Source organism: Hyperolius riggenbachi, chromosome 12 (assembly GCF_040937935.1).
Source record: "Hyperolius riggenbachi isolate aHypRig1 chromosome 12, aHypRig1.pri, whole genome shotgun sequence".
In the NCBI taxonomy this organism is placed as follows: domain Eukaryota; kingdom Metazoa; phylum Chordata; class Amphibia; order Anura; family Hyperoliidae; genus Hyperolius; species Hyperolius riggenbachi.
Window position 1 is genome coordinate 50,754,171 of NC_090657.1, and position 20,986 is coordinate 50,775,156.

At 47.3% G+C, this 20,986-nt stretch overlaps 1 protein-coding gene across 2 annotated transcripts in view; it reads left to right on the top strand.

The window, feature by feature from the left end:
* Positions 1-20,986, top strand: part of MTCL2 (microtubule crosslinking factor 2) — a 163,278-nt gene that overhangs the window by 61,286 nt on the left and 81,006 nt on the right. For both annotated transcript variants that reach the window (XM_068262075.1, XM_068262076.1), the window contains exon 3: positions 654-812. In XM_068262075.1, the coding sequence (XP_068118176.1) occupies positions 654-812 (159 nt within the window). The remainder of the gene's footprint in view (positions 1-653; positions 813-20,986) is intronic.

A 20,986-nucleotide genomic window follows, 5' to 3' on the forward strand; every position in this document is an offset into this window, starting at 1 on the left:
TCCATAACATTGCACACCCAGCCTCCCACGTTACTCCACAACACTGCACAGCTAACCCCCTCCCCCCCCCCCCCCCCCCCCAAACTTCCCATTACTCCGTTCTGCAATACAATCAAAGACTTCACCTTTTGATCTCACCAGGTCTGTGGATTTGGAGTCAGATTTTTGGGTACCAGGAATCAGAATAGGGCCACCCCACAGTTATTATTTATGATTATACTATTTGGTATTATAGTTGTTGTTATAAACTGTAATTAAAAGGAAATATGACAAAATTGTATTTCTCAGATAATAGTCCCCATAAATAACACAAGAACACACATGTAGTGATGGCAGCAGTGCATAGACCTCTTGCACAGCACACAATAAAGTCTTTATTCCACACATACGGTAGTTGCTGAAGAAATTCACTTTTCTGTGTTTTGTGGTTGGATAACCAGATCCAAGTATTTAATTACCACGTTAAGTACTTTTTTAAAAGTATATTAGGAGGAGTCCTGCACATGTAACAAGCAATGCAGCCAGTGGAGTCAGAAGAAAGCGGATATGCCTGTGATCAATTCATGTTCCATTTGCAGAGCTATGCTTGTTTGGTTACACCAAAGAGAAGCATTTAGATTTGGTTGCTTATCCTGAATTTTACTCTCCTTTAGGTGGCCAAAGATGTCTCCGTCCGTCTCCACAATGAGCTGGAAGCTGTGGAGAAGAAGAGGGTGAAGGTGGAGGAAGAGAATGAGGAGCTCAGGCAGCGTCTGATAGAGACGGATCTGGCCAAGCAGGTCCTACAGAATGAGATGGACAAGCTGAAGGAGGTAAGATGGCTCACGTTAAGCCCCTTTCCAGCCAAGCTGTTCTCTCCCTATACTACGTTGTGCCTCCCTTTTTTTTTTTTTTTTTTTTTTTTTTTCCTTCTTCTGCGGTTGCCCCGCCCCCCCTTTCCATCAGTCACATGTCCATGTAATGAATCCAGTTTAAAGGGGAACTTCAGCCTAAACAAACATACTGTCATTAAGTTACATTAGTTATGTTAATTAGAATAGATAGGTAATATAATCTCTTACTGACCACATTTTAAAAGAACAGGCAAATGTTTGTGATTCATGGGGGCTGCCATCTTTGTCATGGGGGCAGCCATCTTTTTGGTTGAAAGGAGGTGACAGGGAGCAGGAGACACAGTTCCAACTGTCCTGTGTCCTGATCACCCCTCCCAGCTGCACACGCTAGGCTTCAAATGTCAAATTCAAAATGTAAAAAAAAAAAAAAAAAATTGCACCAAAACAGCAGAACGAGAACATCAGAAATCCCATCATGCTTTGCACAGCATTAGGGTAAAAATGCCCGGGCAGTTTTTTTCTGTGCAGCTAAAAATGAGCCTTGTATAAGAGAAAAAAAGTTCTGATGCTGTCAAACAGATAAAGAAACACCAAGCCTTTCCAGTGCTGCTGAGTCAATTTTTAGTCTGGAGGTTCACTTTAACTTACCTTGGGCTTCATGTAGTCCCCTGTAGTCATTCTGATCCCTCAGTCATTCCACTCTGATCCCTGCAGCTTCTGTGCTCCTACGGAAGCTCCATGCGTGGCCCTGTTCTATACGCCTCCTGGATCGCGCTCCCATAGCCTGGAGTGGTCTGTGCTTGCGCATTTGGTAAAAATTGCAGCTGCGCAGGCTCCTAGCAAACCTGGCCACGGGGGGTAGGAGGGTTTCAAACTGAAAGGTTTTGGTTTTTGTTTCACTTAATTTAACCTTTAATATATTCATTAATTTACCAACATCCTGTAACAATTCTATAAATATTTGAAAAAGGCTTGGTAGGATTTCAATGGTAAACAATGATCAATCAATATTATATCATTGAGGCTGGGAACACACTTGGCAGAAACGCTAGCCTTGCGGAAAACGCAACATTTTTGCCGACAATGGTAGTCAATGGGCCGCATCAACAACCGCATATAAAATACGCATATGCGTTTTATAACTTGCGTTGTTAAAAACGCTGAGTTTGTTGCATATTTCTCTATAATGCACATAATGAGTCAATGGTAATGCAATGTTATGCGTTTTGTATGCATTTTTATATGCGTTTTTTTTTTTTTTAAGTTTTCTGGTGTATTTCTACTTCCTGTTTTTCTTCCTAGTGATTTGCATAAAACGCATATGCAGGAAAAAAAACCGCAAACGCGCTACAAATTAATTTAAAAGACAACTGAAGTGAGAAGAATATGCACACTGCCATATTTATTTCCTTTTAAGCAATACCAGTTGCCTGGCAGCCCTGCTGGTATATTTGGCTGCGGTAGTGTCTGAATAACACCAGAAACAAGCATGTGGCTAATATGTAGTTTCTTGATTTTACAGTACGTCCGGTCGATGCACGCGACCAATTTCCCCTTGAAATTGGTAGACCAGATGATGATGATGATGATGATGATAATAAAAATAATAATAATAATCTAATCTGAGGTCGATCGGCTGCCAAGTCTATAGATGTATGGCAGTCTTTAGACACAGCCGCCAGTGGTTTAGCAGGGGCGACATTTATTAACTTCTGTAGAATTGTTTACGAGTTAATGATGTCATAGTCTTCCAGTCTTCATTACACGGCTCTGTCGGTGGTGTTTTGTCTTCGTCTGCAGTAAATAACATGAAGATAGAAGGGGAGACTATCTGTATGATACGCACTTGTGCTCCACTGAGCTGGTTTCCTCTATATGACATTCCTACGCCCGCTATTTTCACACGGTCCCCCGACCAGCTATCTCTACTGCTAGATTTCGTGTGAGATTCTGGAGGCGTGCAGAGACAATGGAGCAGCAAATGACTTTGATTCAGTTATCTGAGGCTTGGTTTCAGAGAGATCACGTTTCCAGCTCGTGGATCTCCTGTGATATTAGACTCTTGTAGAAGCGCCGCTGCCGGACTCGGGTGCTGTCTTGCTCCGGGCTCTAAGGACCCTGATGCAGAGTGTGCATTTTATGTCGCTCTTTTCCACCAATCAGAATCGCTGCCTAATTTTCAAACCCAGGTGGTAGAAGTAACAGCTGCAAGACACTTCTCTGCTCAGCATTCTTTTCATACACCAGGCCCTAAGCAAATAAGTTTAGTTTCATTGCTGAAGGCAAATGAGTCAGGAAATTGCTATCATATCATCTTAGTGATGAATTTCATCTTAAAGAGGACCTGGACTCAGAATTTCCGTTCTGCTCTAAAAGATAAGCAACAGCATAATAACCTTTAAAGAAAAACCTATTTCTTTGTTACAGCTGTTACAATTATTGCAATAAATCTGCAGTGACTACTTCTTGCTTTCATGGAAGCAGACATAGGGTTAACATCCTGTTTACAAATAAGTTGCTCTGCTGAGGCAGCCAGCTGACACGGCTGTGAGATCAAATCACAGTTGTGATAAGTAACAGATGAGAGGGAATTGGACCTGCTAAACTCTCTAAATACATATGGGGTGAATTTCTCTGTTTTCTTTCTGTCCTGTGCAAGATTTCAGGTCCACTTTAAAGAGTGAAAAAACATAACAAGTAAAATTGCTTATGTTTTACAATATTCATTTATAGAGTTAGTCAGTGTTTGCCCATTGTAAAATATTTCCTCTTCCAGATTTACATTCTGAAATGTATCACTAGTGGTGAAATGTTTAGTTCGGCAAGGTGATCTGTGCGGAATGTTACTGAGAGTTCTATACATAAGAGATACTGGTTGCTTGGCAGTTGGAAAAAGCTGTTATTTCCCACAATGCAATGAGATTCATAGACGGCGAACTGTCAGGACCTTGGTCATGACATCACACTGTGGGAGGGGTTTAACACCAGTATCGGCCACACAATTCTACCCCCCCCCCCCCCCCCCCCGCTCCCCCCACACATTATTAGACAAAGGTCTCCTGGCTCTTAATCTTGCCGTTGATGTATCCGTGCAGAGAGGAATGCAATATGGGGCATATCCATTTGCTGTATTCCTATAAAGGGTGGAAAGGTGTAGGAGCTTGTGTGACAGCCATGATTAGAGGCTAGCACACGGGCCTAGACAGCCCACTCAGAGCTCCTACATGATTCTATTTTAAAAAAATTAAAAAATTTATAAATGGTATCACATGACTTGAAATACATTCTGTGAGTGGGCCTGCTGCCCAGACTCCATCATCCTGCTTTTCAGAAAGCAAGAGGGCGGGGCACAGACTGAATCGGTCTAGGAAGATTGCAGCCAATAATAACGGCAGTCTGTGGTACAGGAAGTAGCCAGAGTTTGGGCATCTGACCAGATCTGTTTTACTTTCCCTGATCAAGATGCTTCTACACACAATACAAGCCCCACAACAGCCGGCATGGGTCTAAGGAAATGTTTGATCCTGGAAAGGGGTTTTATGGTTCTTTCGCAGAAAGGATTGTGGTTTTTCTAGAGTGGGATTGGGGTTATGTTATTTCAGACTCTTGCTGTTTCTATTTGAATTATTCTATTCTAGCAAAGCCTATTTGTATATTCTATATTTACATTGAAGCATGCCATTTCCTGCCTTTCTGAGCGGTGAAGTCACATGCTGTAATCCTCTCGGCCTGCCTGCAGAGATGGGCCTGTAAATCTCACAGGGTTTGCTGCTCCTTCTTGGCTGGAGAAGCGGGATTAGATCATTACCAGCTGTAAGATCTCTCCAGCAGCTTTTCATTTGGGGAGAAACACTCAGAACGGCGCTCCGCTCACAAATACACAAAGGGCGCTTTCAAAAAATGCACAGTGTTTGAAGCGTGGCAGAGCGCCAAGCCCTGCGAGGAGCGCCAGATATCTGTGCCCGTTAAGTTACTGCCATTTTAGGAAGGCAGGGAGGGTGAAGGCAACATCCCCGAGAAGAATTGTACTCTGTGATTCGGCGATGGAGTAGTCTGTAATTTTAGGCTTGTCAACCAGCCTGGGCTAAAGAGCGTCTGCTTATAACCCCACCGATGGCTCTTCTCTGAAGTGCTTATTAGAGCACCCTGTAATCCAGTTGTATTTACATTAAAGCCCTACTCCATGGAGGATTGTGCTCCTAAGTATTACGCAGGCATGGAATGGCAGAGCATGGTTTTTATCTACGTGGTCGCTCCTAAATTAACGAATGTCAAGTAAATCACTTTTTTACAGTGCCTGGCCAGAAGCCCCTGCATCAGCCACGCAGGAGATTTCGGCGCAGGGATGTAGCCAATTGTAGAATATCAGTAACATTTACCGATATTCGTGTACAGTTCATTTTTGTTAGTGAAAACTTGGCAAATATTGCTGATATTTTAGTACAGCTAAACCTGAGCCTCCTGTCACACAGAACCCTCTCCCATCCAGTGCCTAACCCTAACCAACTCCCTGCCAATGCCTAACCCTAACCACCTCCCCGACAATGCCTAACCTTTAAACCCCCCCCCCCCCCACCTGACTCCTTCCCTTAACTGACCCACAGCGCAAACCCCTCTCCTGATACCTAACCTTAACCCAGCCGCCAGCGCAAACCCTTCTCCTGACTCCTAACTTTAACCCAACCCCCAGCGCAAGCCCATCTCCCGATGCCTAACCTTATCCTGACCCCCGGCACAAACCCCTCTCCTGATGCCTAACCTTAACCCAACCCCCAGCACAAACCCCTCTCCTGTGTTTCCCAGGGTCAGTGAATAGGGCTCCTCCCCTTCTGTAATGTGCACTGTGCTCCTCCCTTTTTGTGCGTTTCCTGGTTCTGTGCATAGTGCTCCTCCCTTTTTGTGCGTTTTCCTGGTTCTGTGCATAGTGCTCCTCCCCTTCTGTAATGAGCACAGTGCTCCTCCCTCTCTGTGCGGTTTCCTGGTTCTGTGCATAGTGCTCCTCCCCTTCTGTAATGTGCACAGTGCTCCTCCCTCTCTGTGCAGTTTCCTGGTTCTGTGCATAGTGCTCCTCCCCTTCTGTAATGAGCACAGTGCTCCTCCCTCTCTGTGCTTTTTCCTGGTTCTGTGCATTGCGCTCCTCCCCTTTTGTAAGTTGTTCTGTGCATACTGCACAGTGCTTCTTCTTTCTCCAGCCAAGTGAATGAATGGTTGTTGAACCGGAGTGTGGTTACAATTGAACATCACTACTAGAGTGTAGGGGCAATTTTAGAGAAGTTTGTTTTCCATCCAGTATGTTTTGGAGGTGTGGGAGGGAATTATGGCAGTAGCAGAATATACAAACTCCATGCAGAAGAGACCTACTTGGGATTTGAACCCAGGACTCTACACCTCTACGAGCCGAAAGTTTAGCCACTTTACTTTTTTTTTTTTTTTTGACGCACATTTGTTTTATCCTGCACCAGTCATGTGACTTTTCCTTTGGGATGAACAGAAACCTTCTGATTGGCTGCTGCAGGCCTCACCATACTACCTCCACAGTGTTTGTAAATGAAGATTTGCCATCAGGCCCACAAGCAGGGAGCTGGCCCTGACATATGCAGATAATGGGGCCGGTCACGGCTTATAAAATGACATATTTCACGCTGCATCCACCAATATTATGTCAGGGGATGGGTGAATCACCACATTGCTATTCAGATCACAAGAGAGATTACCAATGTGATCATCAGCATATCATTACTACATAGGAAACAATCACCCAAAGTAAAACTTGTGTAGAAAAAAAACCTTTACAGACTGAAGCCCCACCCAGAGCACAGAGGTGTTTTTTTTTTGTTTTTGTTTTTTTTGCATCCAGAACTTTTGTCTGCCTGATCAGCTGATGGCAACAAATAACATAGCTCCCAACTGTCCCTCATTTGGAGGGACAGTCCCTCTTTGGGAGCCCTGTCCCTCTTTCCTCGTCATTTGTCCCTCTTTCAGGACTTTGTCCCTCTTTCTATGTAAATATATATATTTTTCTACAAAAAAAAGTTTGACTCTAGAAATATATCAATTTAAATAATGGGAATAAAGTTTAATTTTCAAATGTTAATATTAAAAAAATGAACCAGAATAGAAAGGACCAGTGTGGTTTGAATTATAAAACATATTTTTCATATGAAATTTTTATAGTATGGTTGGCTAGGGGTGTGACGGGGGCGTGATCAGGGGTGTGGCAGGGGATGGCTTAAGTGTCCCTTTTTCTCATCTCAAAAAGTTGGGAGGTATGAAATAGTCAGGTGTCCAAACTATGGCGTACCTATTTATCCCATCTGCTATCTAGATTTTCCACTTATAAGGATGACTCCTCCATCTAAGGCAGGGAACACACTTGACGTACGTGTTTTCTGCACAGATAACTCATGTTGATCAATGGCCTAGTTCACACATATTAATGTGTTTTTCGCATGCAAAAAAAAACCCCTGACATTCTACATGAGGATTCTGCACATTTTGTCAGTTTTCTCTATCAATTACATTAGCTGCTTTAAAAAAAAAAACGTGTGCACTTTCTGCACAGAAACACACTTGGTGTGCAGAAAACATACGCAGAAAAACGCACGCAGAAAACTGAAAGACAAGTGTGTTCCCTGCCTAAGGGTTTCCAAACCTCAATCTGTACTGCGGCCTAATTGACCTTCTGATTCAATCATTTTAGAGAATTGGTGCAGCAACATGGCCGCCCGAGCGATTTCTGGGGAATGGCAGAAAAATGTTAGTCGCAGGGGCTCAATCATGTGCGTTTTGATAACGACGTTGGATATTGCAATGACCATCGGACCCCTCACCGCGGTGTCCCCCAAGTGTAGAAGTGCATGCATCAGCATGCGATTTTGACAGCAGCCATGTTGTCTGAATAGACAGCGTTTTCCTGCCCGGCTTGCATGTGGGGGAAACGCTGCATATCTTGTGGTAGTGGAATCGGGCCCTAAGTGTTGGTACGCCTTCACAGAGGCTAAACTTAATGCAGATAAAACCTCTTTAGGCTGGAGCTGCAACACCGCACCGAGTTCAAGCCCAGCTCATTAGCTGGCACAGTCGATTAATTTGTTTTCCATGTATACCTTATATACTCTCATATAAGCCGACCCGTGTATAAGCTGAGGTACCCACTTTTCCCTCAGAAACCAGGGAAAAGTGATTGACTCGCATATAAGCCCCTTCCTCAGTATAGCCTCCTCCACAGTAGCCAGATATTCCCCCAGTACAAGTCAGCCCCCCTCCCCATAACCAGATTTGCCCCAGGATCATTCAGCTGTGTCTCATGAAGCCACTAGATGGCGTCATAGATATGAGACACAGCGATTGCCACACAGGAAGAATCCCTCATCATTGCACCGCTGACACATTGCTTGCACGCTCCGCTCCACAAGCCAGGAGACACAGGTAGCCTTGAGCATCACATTCTGCACACCATGTTGCAGGGGATGGGGGGCACAGACACAGCAGGGAGGCAGCTGGTAAAAGCAGGATCACTAGTGCAAGTTCCCTACTCTCCTCTGCCAGTAACAAAACCTGCCCCACCATCTGTTTTACTCCACTGACTTGCATATAAGCCGAGGGGGTAACTTTTCAGCACCTTTTTATGCTGAAAAATTAGGCTTATACGCAAGTGTATACAGTACTTTACTGATCCCTTTGAAATGCGACCATTACATGAACTGCGCAGCTTGACTAAAACAGCTCTCAAGTCCCTCAGAGGCAAGAAACTAGATATAAACAGGACAAACGGCTCGAGCAAATCTTCATTTTAATAAAACTTGTGAGCCGGGTTCAGATCCTCATGTCTTTCGTGACTGGTTCTCTTTAGTCCCCTGCAGCTGGCACTACTGAATTCATTGTTGTAGATGGTCTTGTGTTTGCAGACAGGAAAGGGTTTTTCTCTCTCAGCGGTCTGACAGCAGGAACAGATCTTGCATTCTTCCTATTGCCTCCAGCAAGAAGGTAATTGCTTTTCAGCCATTTAGCCACTTCTCAGAAGCTGTAATCTGTTTTATGTGCTGCCAGGGTGACCAGTGTCAGGATAAAGCCATCAGCCCTACATTGTTGTGCCGCCATGTAACAGGCGTATCACTTATTGCAGCAGAGGGTGATGGGCCAGGCCTATGTATGGGGAGTAGGCAGCAGAGGGTGATGGGCCAGGCCTGTGTATGGGGAGTAGGCAGCAGAGGGTGATGGGCTCGGCCTGTGTATGGGGAGTAGGCAGCAGAGGGTGATGGGCCAGGCCTGTGTATGGGGAGTAGGCAGCAGAGGGTGATGGGTCGGGTCTGTGTATGGGGAGTAGGCAGCAGAGGGTGATGGGCCGGGCCTGTGTATGGGGAGTAGGCAGCAGAGGGTGATGGGCCAGGCCTGTGTATGGGGAGTAGGCAGCAGAGGGTGATGGGCTCGGCCTGTGTATGGGGAGTAGGCTGCAGAGGGTGATGGGCCAGGCCTGTGTATGGGGAGTAGGCAGCAGAGGGTGATGGGCTCGGCCTGTGTATGGGGAGTAGGCAGCAGAGGGTGATGGGCCTGTGTATGGGGAGTAGGCAGCAGGGGGTGATGGGCCAGGCCTGTGTATGGGGAGTAGGCAGCAGAGGGTGATGGGCCAGGCCTGTGTATGGGGAGTAGGCAGCAGAGGGTGATAGGCTGGGCCTGTGTATGGGGAGTAGGCAGCAGAGGGTGATGGGCCTGTGTATGGGGAGTAGGCAGCAGAGGGTGATGGGCCTGTGTATGGGGAGTAGGCAGCAGAGGGTGATGGGCCTGTGTATGGGGAGTAGGCAGCAGAGGGTGATGGGCCTGTGTATGGGGAGTAGGCAGCAGAGGGTGATGGGCTGGGCCTGTGTATGGGGAGTAGGCAGCAGAGGGTGATGGGCTGGGCCTGTGTATGGGGAGTAGGCAGCAGAGGGTGATGGGCTCGGCCTGTGTATGGGGAGTAGGCAGCAGAGGGTGATGGGCCAGGCCTGTGTATGGGGAGTAGGCAGCAGAGGGTGATAGGCTGGGCCTGTGTATGGGGAGTAGGCAGCAGAGGGTGATGGGCCTGTGTATGGGGAGTAGGCAGCAGAGGGTGATGGGGTGGGCCTGTGTATTGGGAGTAGGCAGCAGAGGGTGATGGGCCTGTGTATGCGGAGTAGGCAGCAGAGGGTGATGTGCTGGGCCTGTGTATGGGGGAGTAGGCAGCAGAGGGTGATGGGCTCGGCCTGTGTATGGGGAGTAGGCAGCAGAGAGTGATGGGCTCGGCCTGTGTATGGGGAGTAGGCAGCAGAGAGTGATGGGCTCGGCCTGTGTATGGGGAGTAGGCAGCAGAGGGTGATGGGCCAGGCCTGTGTATGGGGAGTAGGCAGCAGGGGGTGATGGGCCAGACCTGTGTATGGGGAGTAGGCAGCAGAGGGTGATGGGCTCGGCCTGTGTATGGGGAGTAGGCAGCAGGGGGTGATGGGCCAGACCTGTGTATGGGGAGTAGGCAGCAGAGGGTGATGGGCTCGGCCTGTGTATGGGGAGTAGGCAGCAGAGGGTGATGGGCCGGGCCTGTGTATGGGGAGTAGGCAGCAGAGGGTGATGGGCCTGTGTATGGGGAGTAGGCTGCAGAGGGTGATGGGCCAGGCCTGTGTATGGGGAGTAGGCTGCAGAGGGTGATGGGCCAGGCCTGTGTATGGGGAGTAAGCAGCAGAGGGTGATGGGCCAGGCCTGTGTATGGGGAGTAGGCAGCAGAGAGTGATGGGCACGGCCTGTGTATGGGGAGTAGGCAGCAGAGGGTGATGGGCCGGGCCTGTGTATGGGGAGTAGGCAGCAGAGGGTGATGGGCTCGGCCTGTGTATGGGGAGTAGGCAGCAGAGGGTGATGGGCCGGGCCTGTGTATGGGGAGTAGGCAGCAGAGGGTGATGGGCTGGGCCTGTGTATGGGGATTAGGCAACAGAGGGTGATGGCCTAGGCCTGTGTATGGGGAGTAGGCAGCAGAGGGTGATGGGCCGGGCCTTTGTATGGGGAGTAGGCTGCAGAGGGTGATGGGCCGGGCCTGTGTATGGGGGAGTAGGCAGCAGAGGGTGATGGGCCAGGCCTGTGTATGGGGAGTAGGCAGCAGAGGGTGATGGGCTGGGCCTGTGTATGGGGAGTAGGCAGCAGAGGGTGATGGGCCAGGCCTGTGTATGGGGAGTAGGCAGCAGGGGGTGATGGCCTAGGCCTGTGTATGGGGAGTAGGCAGCAGAGGGTGATGGGCCGGGCCTGTGTATGGGGAGTAGGCAGCAGAGGGTGATGGGCCGGGCCTGTGTATGGGGAGTAGGCAGCAGAGGGTGATGGGCCTGTGTATGGGGAGTAGGCAGCAGAGGGTGATGGGCTGGTCCTGTGTATGGGGAGTAGGCTGCAGAGGGTGATGGGCCAGGCCTGTGTATGGGGAGTAAGCAGCAGAGGGTGATGGGCCAGGCCTGTGTATGGGGAGTAGGCAGCAGAGAGTGATGGGCACGGCCTGTGTATGGGGAGTAGGCAGCAGAGGGTGATGGGCCAGACCTGTGTATGGGGAGTAGGCAGCAGAGGGTGATGAGCCAGGCCTGTGTATGGGGAGTAGGCAGCAGAGGGTGATGGGCCGGGCCTGTGTATGGGGAGTAGGCAGCAGAGGGTGATGGGCTCGGCCTGTGTATGGGGAGTAGGCTGCAGAGGGTGATGGGCCGGGCCTGTGTATGGGGGAGTAGGCAGCAGAGGGTGATGGGCCAGGCCTGTGTATGGGGAGTAGGCAGCAGAGGGTGATGGCCTAGGCCTGTGTATGGGGAGTAGGCAGCAGAGGGTGATGGGCCGGGCCTTTGTATGGGGAGTAGGCTGCAGAGGGTGATGGGCCGGGCCTGTGTATGGGGGAGTAGGCAGCAGAGGGTGATGGGCCAGGCCTGTGTATGGGGAGTAGGCAGCAGAGGGTGATGGGCCGGGCCTGTGTATGGGGAGTAGGCAGCAGAGGGTGATGGGCCAGGCCTGTGTATGGGGAGTAGGCAGCAGGGGGTGATGGCCTAGGCCTGTGTATGGGGAGTAGGCAGCAGAGGGTAATGGGCCAGGCCTGTGTATGGGGAGTAGGCAGCAGAGGGTGATTGGCTCGGCCTGTGTATGGGGAGTAGGCAGCAGGGGGTGACGGCCTAGGCCTGTGTATGGGGAGCAGAGGGTGAGTGGTAGGCAGCTGAGGGCACAGCTCTCAGTGGCTGGCTCAGAGTGGTGCCTCCCTCGATGTGATGTCTGCTCAACAGATGGTGGCATTGTGGGTTTCACACTGAGAAGTAATAGTGTGCTCAGTGTCTGTCATGTCAGGGATATTGAGCTAAGAGCATTATAGCATGTTCCATTCTGTCTGCATGCTGTTCCCTCATTATGTACGCCTTGTCCTGTGAACATGAGTGACAGTTTGCATAAACCTAAAGAGCAGGTGACTGGATGGAGCTTTGTGTACCAGTGGGTGATTATTATTTTTTTTTTTTTTTGGTATAATGCAGTGTTGGCTAACCTTGGCACTCCAGCACTCCAGCTTGGCACTCTGCCTCCCCGAGGCATTGCATAACTCGGGGAGGCAGAAACATGATGGGATTTGTAGTTTTTGTCACAGCTGGTGTGCCAAGGTTAGCCATCACTGGTATTTATCAAGAATGTCTGGGCCAGATTTATCAAAGCATTACCGACCTAACCAGCAGAATAATAGTAAGAGCATGATAGTAAGAAACTTCTCAAATCCTAGGTAATAGCGGTAGTTTAGTGTGGATTTCTAGAGCTGCACTACTGCAAATCCATCCCTAAACTGATGCAGATTAAGAAGTGCTTCATAGCAGTTCTCCAGATAGTGCAGCAGTGCGGGCTAGACATGATTTGTGAAGGGCTTCTCCCCCCCCCCCTCACTGATGTGTTTAAAATATACCCAAAGGCGACCTGTAACATGATGATAAATGTGTGTGTACAATGCAAAACCTCTTAAAGAGTAACTATTAGGCATAAAATACTAAATTTAATTATCTTATGCAGGCTATTACATTAATAAAAAGGATGCTAACCAGGCAATTCAAAAGTTTGAAATCAATCTTACTTTTGTCCACATGAGCTTTTCTCTCCCCATGCCCCCAGGCTCTAACAGCATACGCAAAAGAGAAGTGACATGTATGCTGGATCAGCCTGATTGGCTGAAGCCTCTGTCACTCACCCCTCTTCTCTCTCATTGGCTGCCTGTTCTCCCCTTATCTGGTCGCAGAGAGGGGGCCCCCGAGGCTTTCTCCTGTCACTGGCCTTGCGCCCCCCCCCCCTCCAGTGTCATGTCCACCTGTCTCCCATCTGCCGCCGCTGCATTCCCCCTCTTCCCCGTGCTGCAGATTGGGGAAGGATAAAAGCGGCGCACACAGACTCACCTAATATTGCTTCCAGGCTCTGCAGTTCCCTTCTATTCTCTCTGCACTGCCTCCGGTGGTAGTGCAGAGAATAGATGGGAACAGCTGCGCTTGGATCCAATATTAGGCGAGTCTGTGCCTGCTGCATTTATTCCTCCCCACTGTGCACATAATCAGTACGGGGAGGGGGGGAGGAATTCAGCTGGAGAACACAAGATGGCCCCTGCCATCAACAGAACTCTCCAGATTTACTACACTTACTGCACTGAAACCAAAACCTGGACACTACAATACATGTGTTACGTAAGTAGAGCAAGTATTTATCTACTTACATATGTGTGTATTTTTTTTTTTTTTTGGGTGGGGCATATTTTTGCTAATCGTTTCTCTTTAATAACCAGGCTGTTTTTACTGGTTTTATTTTGCTACCTGAAAGTTAAGTTCTAGGCATGGAAGTGACAGCGTCTGTCTTTTAGCACTCTGTCGGAAATATAGTAAGCATCACTGATAAGCAAATTACAGCCATAAAGATTTTCCTGGCAGAATGCAACTTCTGAGGGCAGGGGAGAGATAGAAAAAGGTCAATAGTTCATGTATTTTCATTTAAGGACACTTTAATAGACTGCCACTGAGCACAGACAACAAAACATTCAATCTACTTAGTAAACATATAAATATAAAACAAAACCATGGGATATCTAAAAAACAAACAAACACATTTTTAGGAGTAGGAGGATAAATTACAATTGTTTATCTCATCAGTTTATTTTCACCTCGGGTGCACTTTAAGATAAATTAGATAAACTCAAGCGACAATAATGCAATGAATAAAATTGCTTTTTTTGGGTGGCAAAATCTTTAGACCTGTCAGGTGATCTCTGCGGATTGTTTTACTGAGAATTCTGAAGCCAGTATAAAATATACCTGGTCTCCTGAATGCTCCTGGAGGAGAATTCCGCTTAGGTAAACAGCCTAGGCTAAGCATCACTGGAAGGACGGGGCTCCGTACCAATCTACAGCAATATGTAGAGATAGGAAATGTTTCTCATGCTAAAACCAGGAAAATTACCATAAAAGCGTGTATCCTATCTAATAAAACACCCGTGTCCCTGCGTAGCGCTGTCTCTGTAGCTGGATCCGTGCTTTTTGCTACAGCGCACGTGCGCAGCACGGACCCAAGGACAGTAGTTGAGACAGGAGGACGGGGCCAGTGAGCCGGGCGGGCTGACCTAGAGCCAATTTTTAAATGGGCTTGGGTCTACTAGTTGAGAATAATTTACTGCATTCTGCTGTGTGTCACTACAGTGCGAGTGCCATGCATTGTAGTAGTCAGGATGGCCTCTTGCCCTGCACAGTGTGCTGGAATGCCTCTGTCCAGCTGCTGTGTCATCTCTGTCTGTATAAGAGGCCCTGTGATGACAGCTGAAGACCAGTTCATTAGGAAGGGTAGATTATCTAGAAGGTTGGAGAACCCCATTGTCTGCAGTATTGTGTGATGAGGGAACTCCCCTCCTCCTCTGGGGTCAGTAAGTGACATGTGATCTCTGTGTTACTTGAGGATAGGTGACTGCTGGTTGTGAGGATTGGCAGATCATGTGGTCAGTGAAGCTGTGCTAGGCTGGGATCAGGATATGATTGTACATGGAGCTGGCCTGCAGTATTGTGTGATAAGAGGGATCCCCCCTCCTCCGGGGTCAGTGACATGTGATCTGTGTTACATGAGGATAGGTGACTGCTGGTTGTGGTGATTGGCAGATATGATGCAGTCAGTGGAGCTGTGCTAGGCTGGGATCAGGATATGATTGTACATGGAGCTGCCCTGCAGTATTGTGTGATAAGAGGGATCCCCCCTCCTCCGGGGTCAGTTAGTGACATGTGATCTCGGTGTTACATGATGATCGGTGACTGCTAGTTGTGGTGATTGGCATGTAATATGATGCAGTCAGTGGAGCTGTGCTAGGCTGGGATCAGGACATGATTGTACATGGAGCTGGCATGCAGTATTGTGGGATGAGGGATCCCCCCTCCAGAATCAGTTAGTGACATGTGATCTCGGCGCTACATGGTGATTGGTGACTGCTGGTTGTGGTGATTGGCATGTAATATGATGCAGTCAGTGGAGCTGTGCTAGGCTGGGATCAGGATATGATTGTACGTGGAGCTTCCCTGCAGTATTGTGTGATGAAGGATCCCCCCTCCTCCAAGGTCAGTAAGTGACATGTGATCTCGGTGTTATATGACGATTGGTGACTGCTAGTTGTGGTGATTGGCAGCTCATGTGATGCAGTCAGTGGAGCTGTGCTAGGCTGGGATCAGGATAGGATTGTACATGGAGCTGCCCTGCAGTATTGTGTGATAAGAGGGATCCCCCCCTCCTCCGGGGTCAGTTAGTGACATGTGATCTCGGTGTTGCATGACGATTGGTGACTGCTAGTTGTGGTGATTGGCATATAATATGATGCAGTTAGTGGAGCTGTACTAGGCTGGGATCTGGATAGGATTGTACATGGAGCTGCTCTGACTCACAGGCCATGTCCTGACACTTTCCCTGCTCACTTCCTGCACAAATCCCACGGTGTGTGTAACGAGTTCTCATCAACAGTCTTGTGTAACAGCAGCCTCTCACATTCCAGTCACAGTATTCTGTGTGTGGGATGGAGTATGAATATAAGCATCTGATTGGCTGCCATCGCTTATCGCACACCATGTATAGGAGCCTTGCTGCAGTTTAAAGAGTACCTCTGTGCTACTGGTAAATGCCCACCTATATTTCTGCACTTCCTCTAGATGGGGATAAATGGCATATTAGAAGGATCAAATCCTCACTAGTGAGAAGATTGTCCCAGGACTTGTGAAGGGGGGGGTGAAATCTATGGTTTAGAGCAGACTTGAGGGGACAGTTTTTGTGTTCTGGACAGTTTATTCATCATTGATTTTTCCCGGTGGAGGGGTGGCAAACTCACAATTTTGTTTCAGGCAGTACCTCTGCCCTGCAGATCCTATTCGAGTGAGTGATCTGATAGATATTTAGGTTTGATGTCAATTGGATATAGAAGTTGCTATTTTTTTTCAAATTTCTGATGATTTTTCAGATTGAATATCGATCAAAAATAGAGCAAAACGACACACACATGGAATATTACCCAGAATTTTGATAGATAATTTCCAGCCTGTCCAATCTGCTTACGATTGAGAAAGATCGATTTTGAGGTTAGGATCGTATATTTGTTCGCCAAGCAGCACTGGGGTGTGCCCGGAATTAGGTTTGGCACTTGCATAGCTCTGAGTAGAAACAGGAGTACAGATGGTACACAAATCACAAAATGCCTTAAAGAGGAACTCCAGTGAAAATAATGTAATAAAAAAAAGTGCTTCATTTTTACAATAATTATGTATAAATGATTTAGTCAGTGTTTGCTCATTGTAAAATCTTTCCTCTCCCAGATTTACATTCTGACATTTATCACATGGTGACATTGTTACTGTGGGCAGGTTATGTAGCTGCTCCTAGCTGTTTTGGCTGTTAGAGACAGCTGTAAACAGCCATTTCCTGTCTGTGAACCTTGTTACATTGTGGCAGTTTGCCCAGAGTACCTCGGTACTCAGAGCTTCTTGTGGGAGGGGTTTCATCACAAAATCAGTCATACAGCGCCCCCTGATGGTCTGTTTGTGAAATGCAATAGATTTGTCATGTAAAAGGGGGTATCAGCTACTGATTGGGATAAAGTTCAATTCTTGGTCGGAGTTTCTCTTTAAAGTAAGTCTGAAGTGAAAATAAACGGATGATGTAATGAATTGTATGTGTAGTACAGCTAAGATATAGAACATTAGCAGCACAGATATAAGTCTCATATTATTTCCAGTACAGGAAGAATTAAAGGGAACCTTAACTGGGAGGGGATATGGATGTTTCCTTCTAAAGCCCAATCTACACAATACGATTCTTTGTGCGATTCGATTACGATTCTATTTACGATCCGATTAAATCAGACATGTCCCGGATTCAATTCAATTCGATTTGCCATTGCGTTGCAATGGCAAATCGAATTGAATCGAATCCTGATCGGACATGTCGGATTTAATCGGACCGTAAATAGAATCATCATCAAATTGCACAAAGAATCGTATTGTGTAGATTGGGCTTAAACAATACTAGTTGCCTGGCAGTCCTGATGATCTTTGGCTGCAGTAGTGGCTGAATCACACACCTGAAACAAGCATGCAGCGAATCCAGTCTGACTTCAGTCAAAGCACCTGATCTGCATGCTTGTTCCGGGGCTGTGGCTAAAAGTATTAGAGACACAGGATCAGCAGGGGAGTCAGGCAACTGGTATTATTTTCAAAGTAAAAATCCTTATACTTTTCATTTTAGGTTCCCTTTAAGAAACTTCACTTATCTATGCAAAACAGCTTCTCTGATGAATTAAGCAATGCTATTTTCTGAAGCACTTATACATTAAAGAAACAGTGAAAGACAACTTCAGATAAGATTTGACTGCAAAAAAGTTTAACCTGCCTGGCGTTCTATTAAGATCGCCAGGCAGGCTGCGGGAGGGTTTTTTTTTAATAAAAAAAAAACTATTTCATGCAGCCAACTGAAAGTTGGCTGCATGAAAGCCCACTAGAGGGCGCTCCGGAGGCGTTCTTCCGATCGCCTCCGGCGCCCAGAATAAACAAGGAAGGCCGCAATGAGCGGCCTTCCTTGTTTTGCTTACATCGTCGCCATAGCGACGAGCGGAGTGACGTCATCGACGTCAGCCGACGTCCTGACGTCAGCCGCCTCCGATCCAGCCCTTAGCGCTGGCCGGAACTTTTTGTTCCGGCTACGCTGGGCTCAGGCGGCTGGGGGGACCCTCTTTCGCCGCTGCTCGCGGCGGATCGCCGCAGAGCGGCGGCGATCAGGCAGCACACGCGGCTGGCAAAGTGCCGGCTGCGTGTGCTGCTTTTTATTTGAGCCAAATCGGCCCAGCAGGGCCTGAGCGGCAGGCTCCGGCGGTACTGGACGAGCTGAGCTCGTCCAGACCGCCCAGCAGGTTAAAGGGTCGTACGCACTGCTCTGTTTCATAGTTTAAAATACAGAGTCTCTAATCTTTGCAGTGTAAACTGCAAATATTAGAGAATGATGCAATGTTATAAAATAAAGCTATAAAACTAAAAATAAAATTTGAGCGCATTTTCTTTGCTACTAATGTTCTATGAATTATCCAAACTACACATACAATTCATTATATCATAAGGTTTTTTGTTTTCGCTTCTGCATCACTTTAGCTTCTTAGGGACCGATGCAGTACAAATCTACGTCGGGCGGGTGGCGCTGCAGTTCTGACCGGACGTAAACTCTACGTCCCATTCACCACGCGTTCCTGCCTCTCTGCCCTGCCGCCTCTATGACGGCAGAGCACTGTAAGCCGGGCAGGAGCCGTTTTCATTGGCTCCTGGCCCTGTCATTACTGTAAGCCAATATTGAGTGACAGGGTCAGGAGCCAATGAAAGCGGCTCCTGACCGGCGCACAGCGCTCTGCCGTCGTAGAGAGAGCAGCCTGCGGCGGGGACAGAGCGGCGTCATTGGTGGGAGAGACGGATTATTGCGGCGATTCGTCGGTATGCAGCGTTTTAGCGTACCAGCAGCCTCTGGTCCTTAAAGGGGCAGAGGCTGCTGGTACCGAAATGGTTAAAGGGAACCTGAACTAAGTAAAATGATTTAACATAAACACGAGGCAACGTCAAATGAACATTACATAGTTACCTTGCCATCAGTTCTTCTCAGAAGCTCACCATTTTCTTCTGACAATGATCCCTTCCAGTTCTGACAAGATTGTCAGAACTGAAATATATCAGTGCTGTTAGTTATATATCAGTTGCAGTGGCGTAGCTAAGGAGCTATGGGCCCTTGTGCAACTTTTACACGGGGCCCTCCAAGCACTCAATACATAACAATTGATACAGTGCACCAAAACCTGCAAATGACAACCACAGTGTCAGAGGTGCAAGTAGGTGATGGGAAACAGTTTGTTACTGATATTACTATTTAAAGCATCTATAGAAGTGATTATTACCAACACAGGGCCAATAGAAAGCTAATATTGTACTTGAGAGAGGGCCTCTTGGGGTCCCTCTGACCCAAGGGCCCTGATGCGGTCGCTTCCTCTGCAACCCCTATTGCTACACCACTGATCAGTTGCTGTCAGAAATGTCCATGTTTCCCTATGGCTCAAGTGGGCGATGTTACAGTTTAAGGCTTCCTGCACACTGCAAATCCAATTTGCGATTCCGATTTGCAATTCCGATTTTCCCTGAATGCTATCTACAGAAAAATGCAAAAAAAACCGCAGCATGCAGTAACGATTACAAATCTGTATCTCATGTAAAAAACTGTTAGGCTGCATTTCCACTTCACGAATTCGCATGGATGACGATGTATGCGAATTTAACCATGGCAGTGCTGGTGTGCTTTTCCATTGTTTCTATGCAAATTCGCTTGAAAATTCGCATAAAAATTTGCATGCCCAAACCTCATGCGAATTTCCAATTAAATAAATTGTATGCGATTCGCATAGCGGTATGCGAATTCTGATGGCTCTGCCATGCGAATTTTTTCTGCACAGAAAAACGCAAAGGAATCCTGACAAGTGGAAACAGTCCCATTCACTTGTATTGCTATGCGAATTTGCATGCGAAAAACGCATGCGAATTCGCCAGGGCTGTGGAGTCGGAGTCGTGGAGTCGGAGTCGTGGAGTCGGGCAATTTTGGGTGCCTGGAGTCGGAGTCGGGGAAAAATGCACCGACTCCGACTCCTAATGAATTTGTAACTGTAATTAAAATAGAAAATATGATAAAATGTTCTATTTCTCAGATAAAAGTCATTAAAAATAATGTATATATACAGTATATATACAGTAATAGCTGTGCTTAGTCTACAAAAATGAAATAAACCAATCAAAATTAGTTACTTGTGCTGCTTCAATAAAGCAGTCCCCGTATTTTTAAAGTCAGATATACATATCTGATTGTGACTGTATATATGATGTGCACACAGGAATCTCTTATATATACTAAATAACATCTATGCTGTAAGAATAAAGCCTGATGTGTAGCCGTGTCACTAATAGAGATGGTCAACGAGATGGAAATAATTCTGCATTGATGCTGATTTATGCAAATGTACGCACTCCCTTTGCTGATGAAATCAAATAATTTGATATGTTATTAAAATTTGGTTTGGTGACTACAAATTTAAAGGGAAACTGAGACGGATGAAAAGTAAGTTTATACATACCTGGGGCTTCCTCCAGCCCCCTTCAGGCTAATCAGTCCCTCACTGTCTTCCACCACCCGGATCTTCTGCTATGAGTCCTGGTAATTCAGCCAGTCAGCGCTGTCCGGCCGCATGCCGCTCCCACAGCCAGGAACATTCTGCACCAGCGCAATAGTGCTGCACAGGTGTAGTACGCTCCTGGCGGCGGAGTGTGTGCATGCGCACTACGCCTCACTGGCTCAAGTACCTGGACTCATAGCAGAAGATCCAGGTGGTGGAGGAGGACAACGAGGGACTGATTATCCTGGAGGAAGCCCCAGGTATGTATAAAACTTTAATTTCATCTGTCTCAGGTTTACTTTGTTACACAGTAGTACTATACTCTACATATGCACTCCCCACAGAGCTGCAGGGAATCCACTGAGAATGCTGTGCACATTGAACACAGAGGTGTTGTCTGTTTACAATCTCCTCATTCCCCTGCAGAGTACCTGCACATTATTCTTACATGTACCCACACTTACATTGCCTAGGGCCT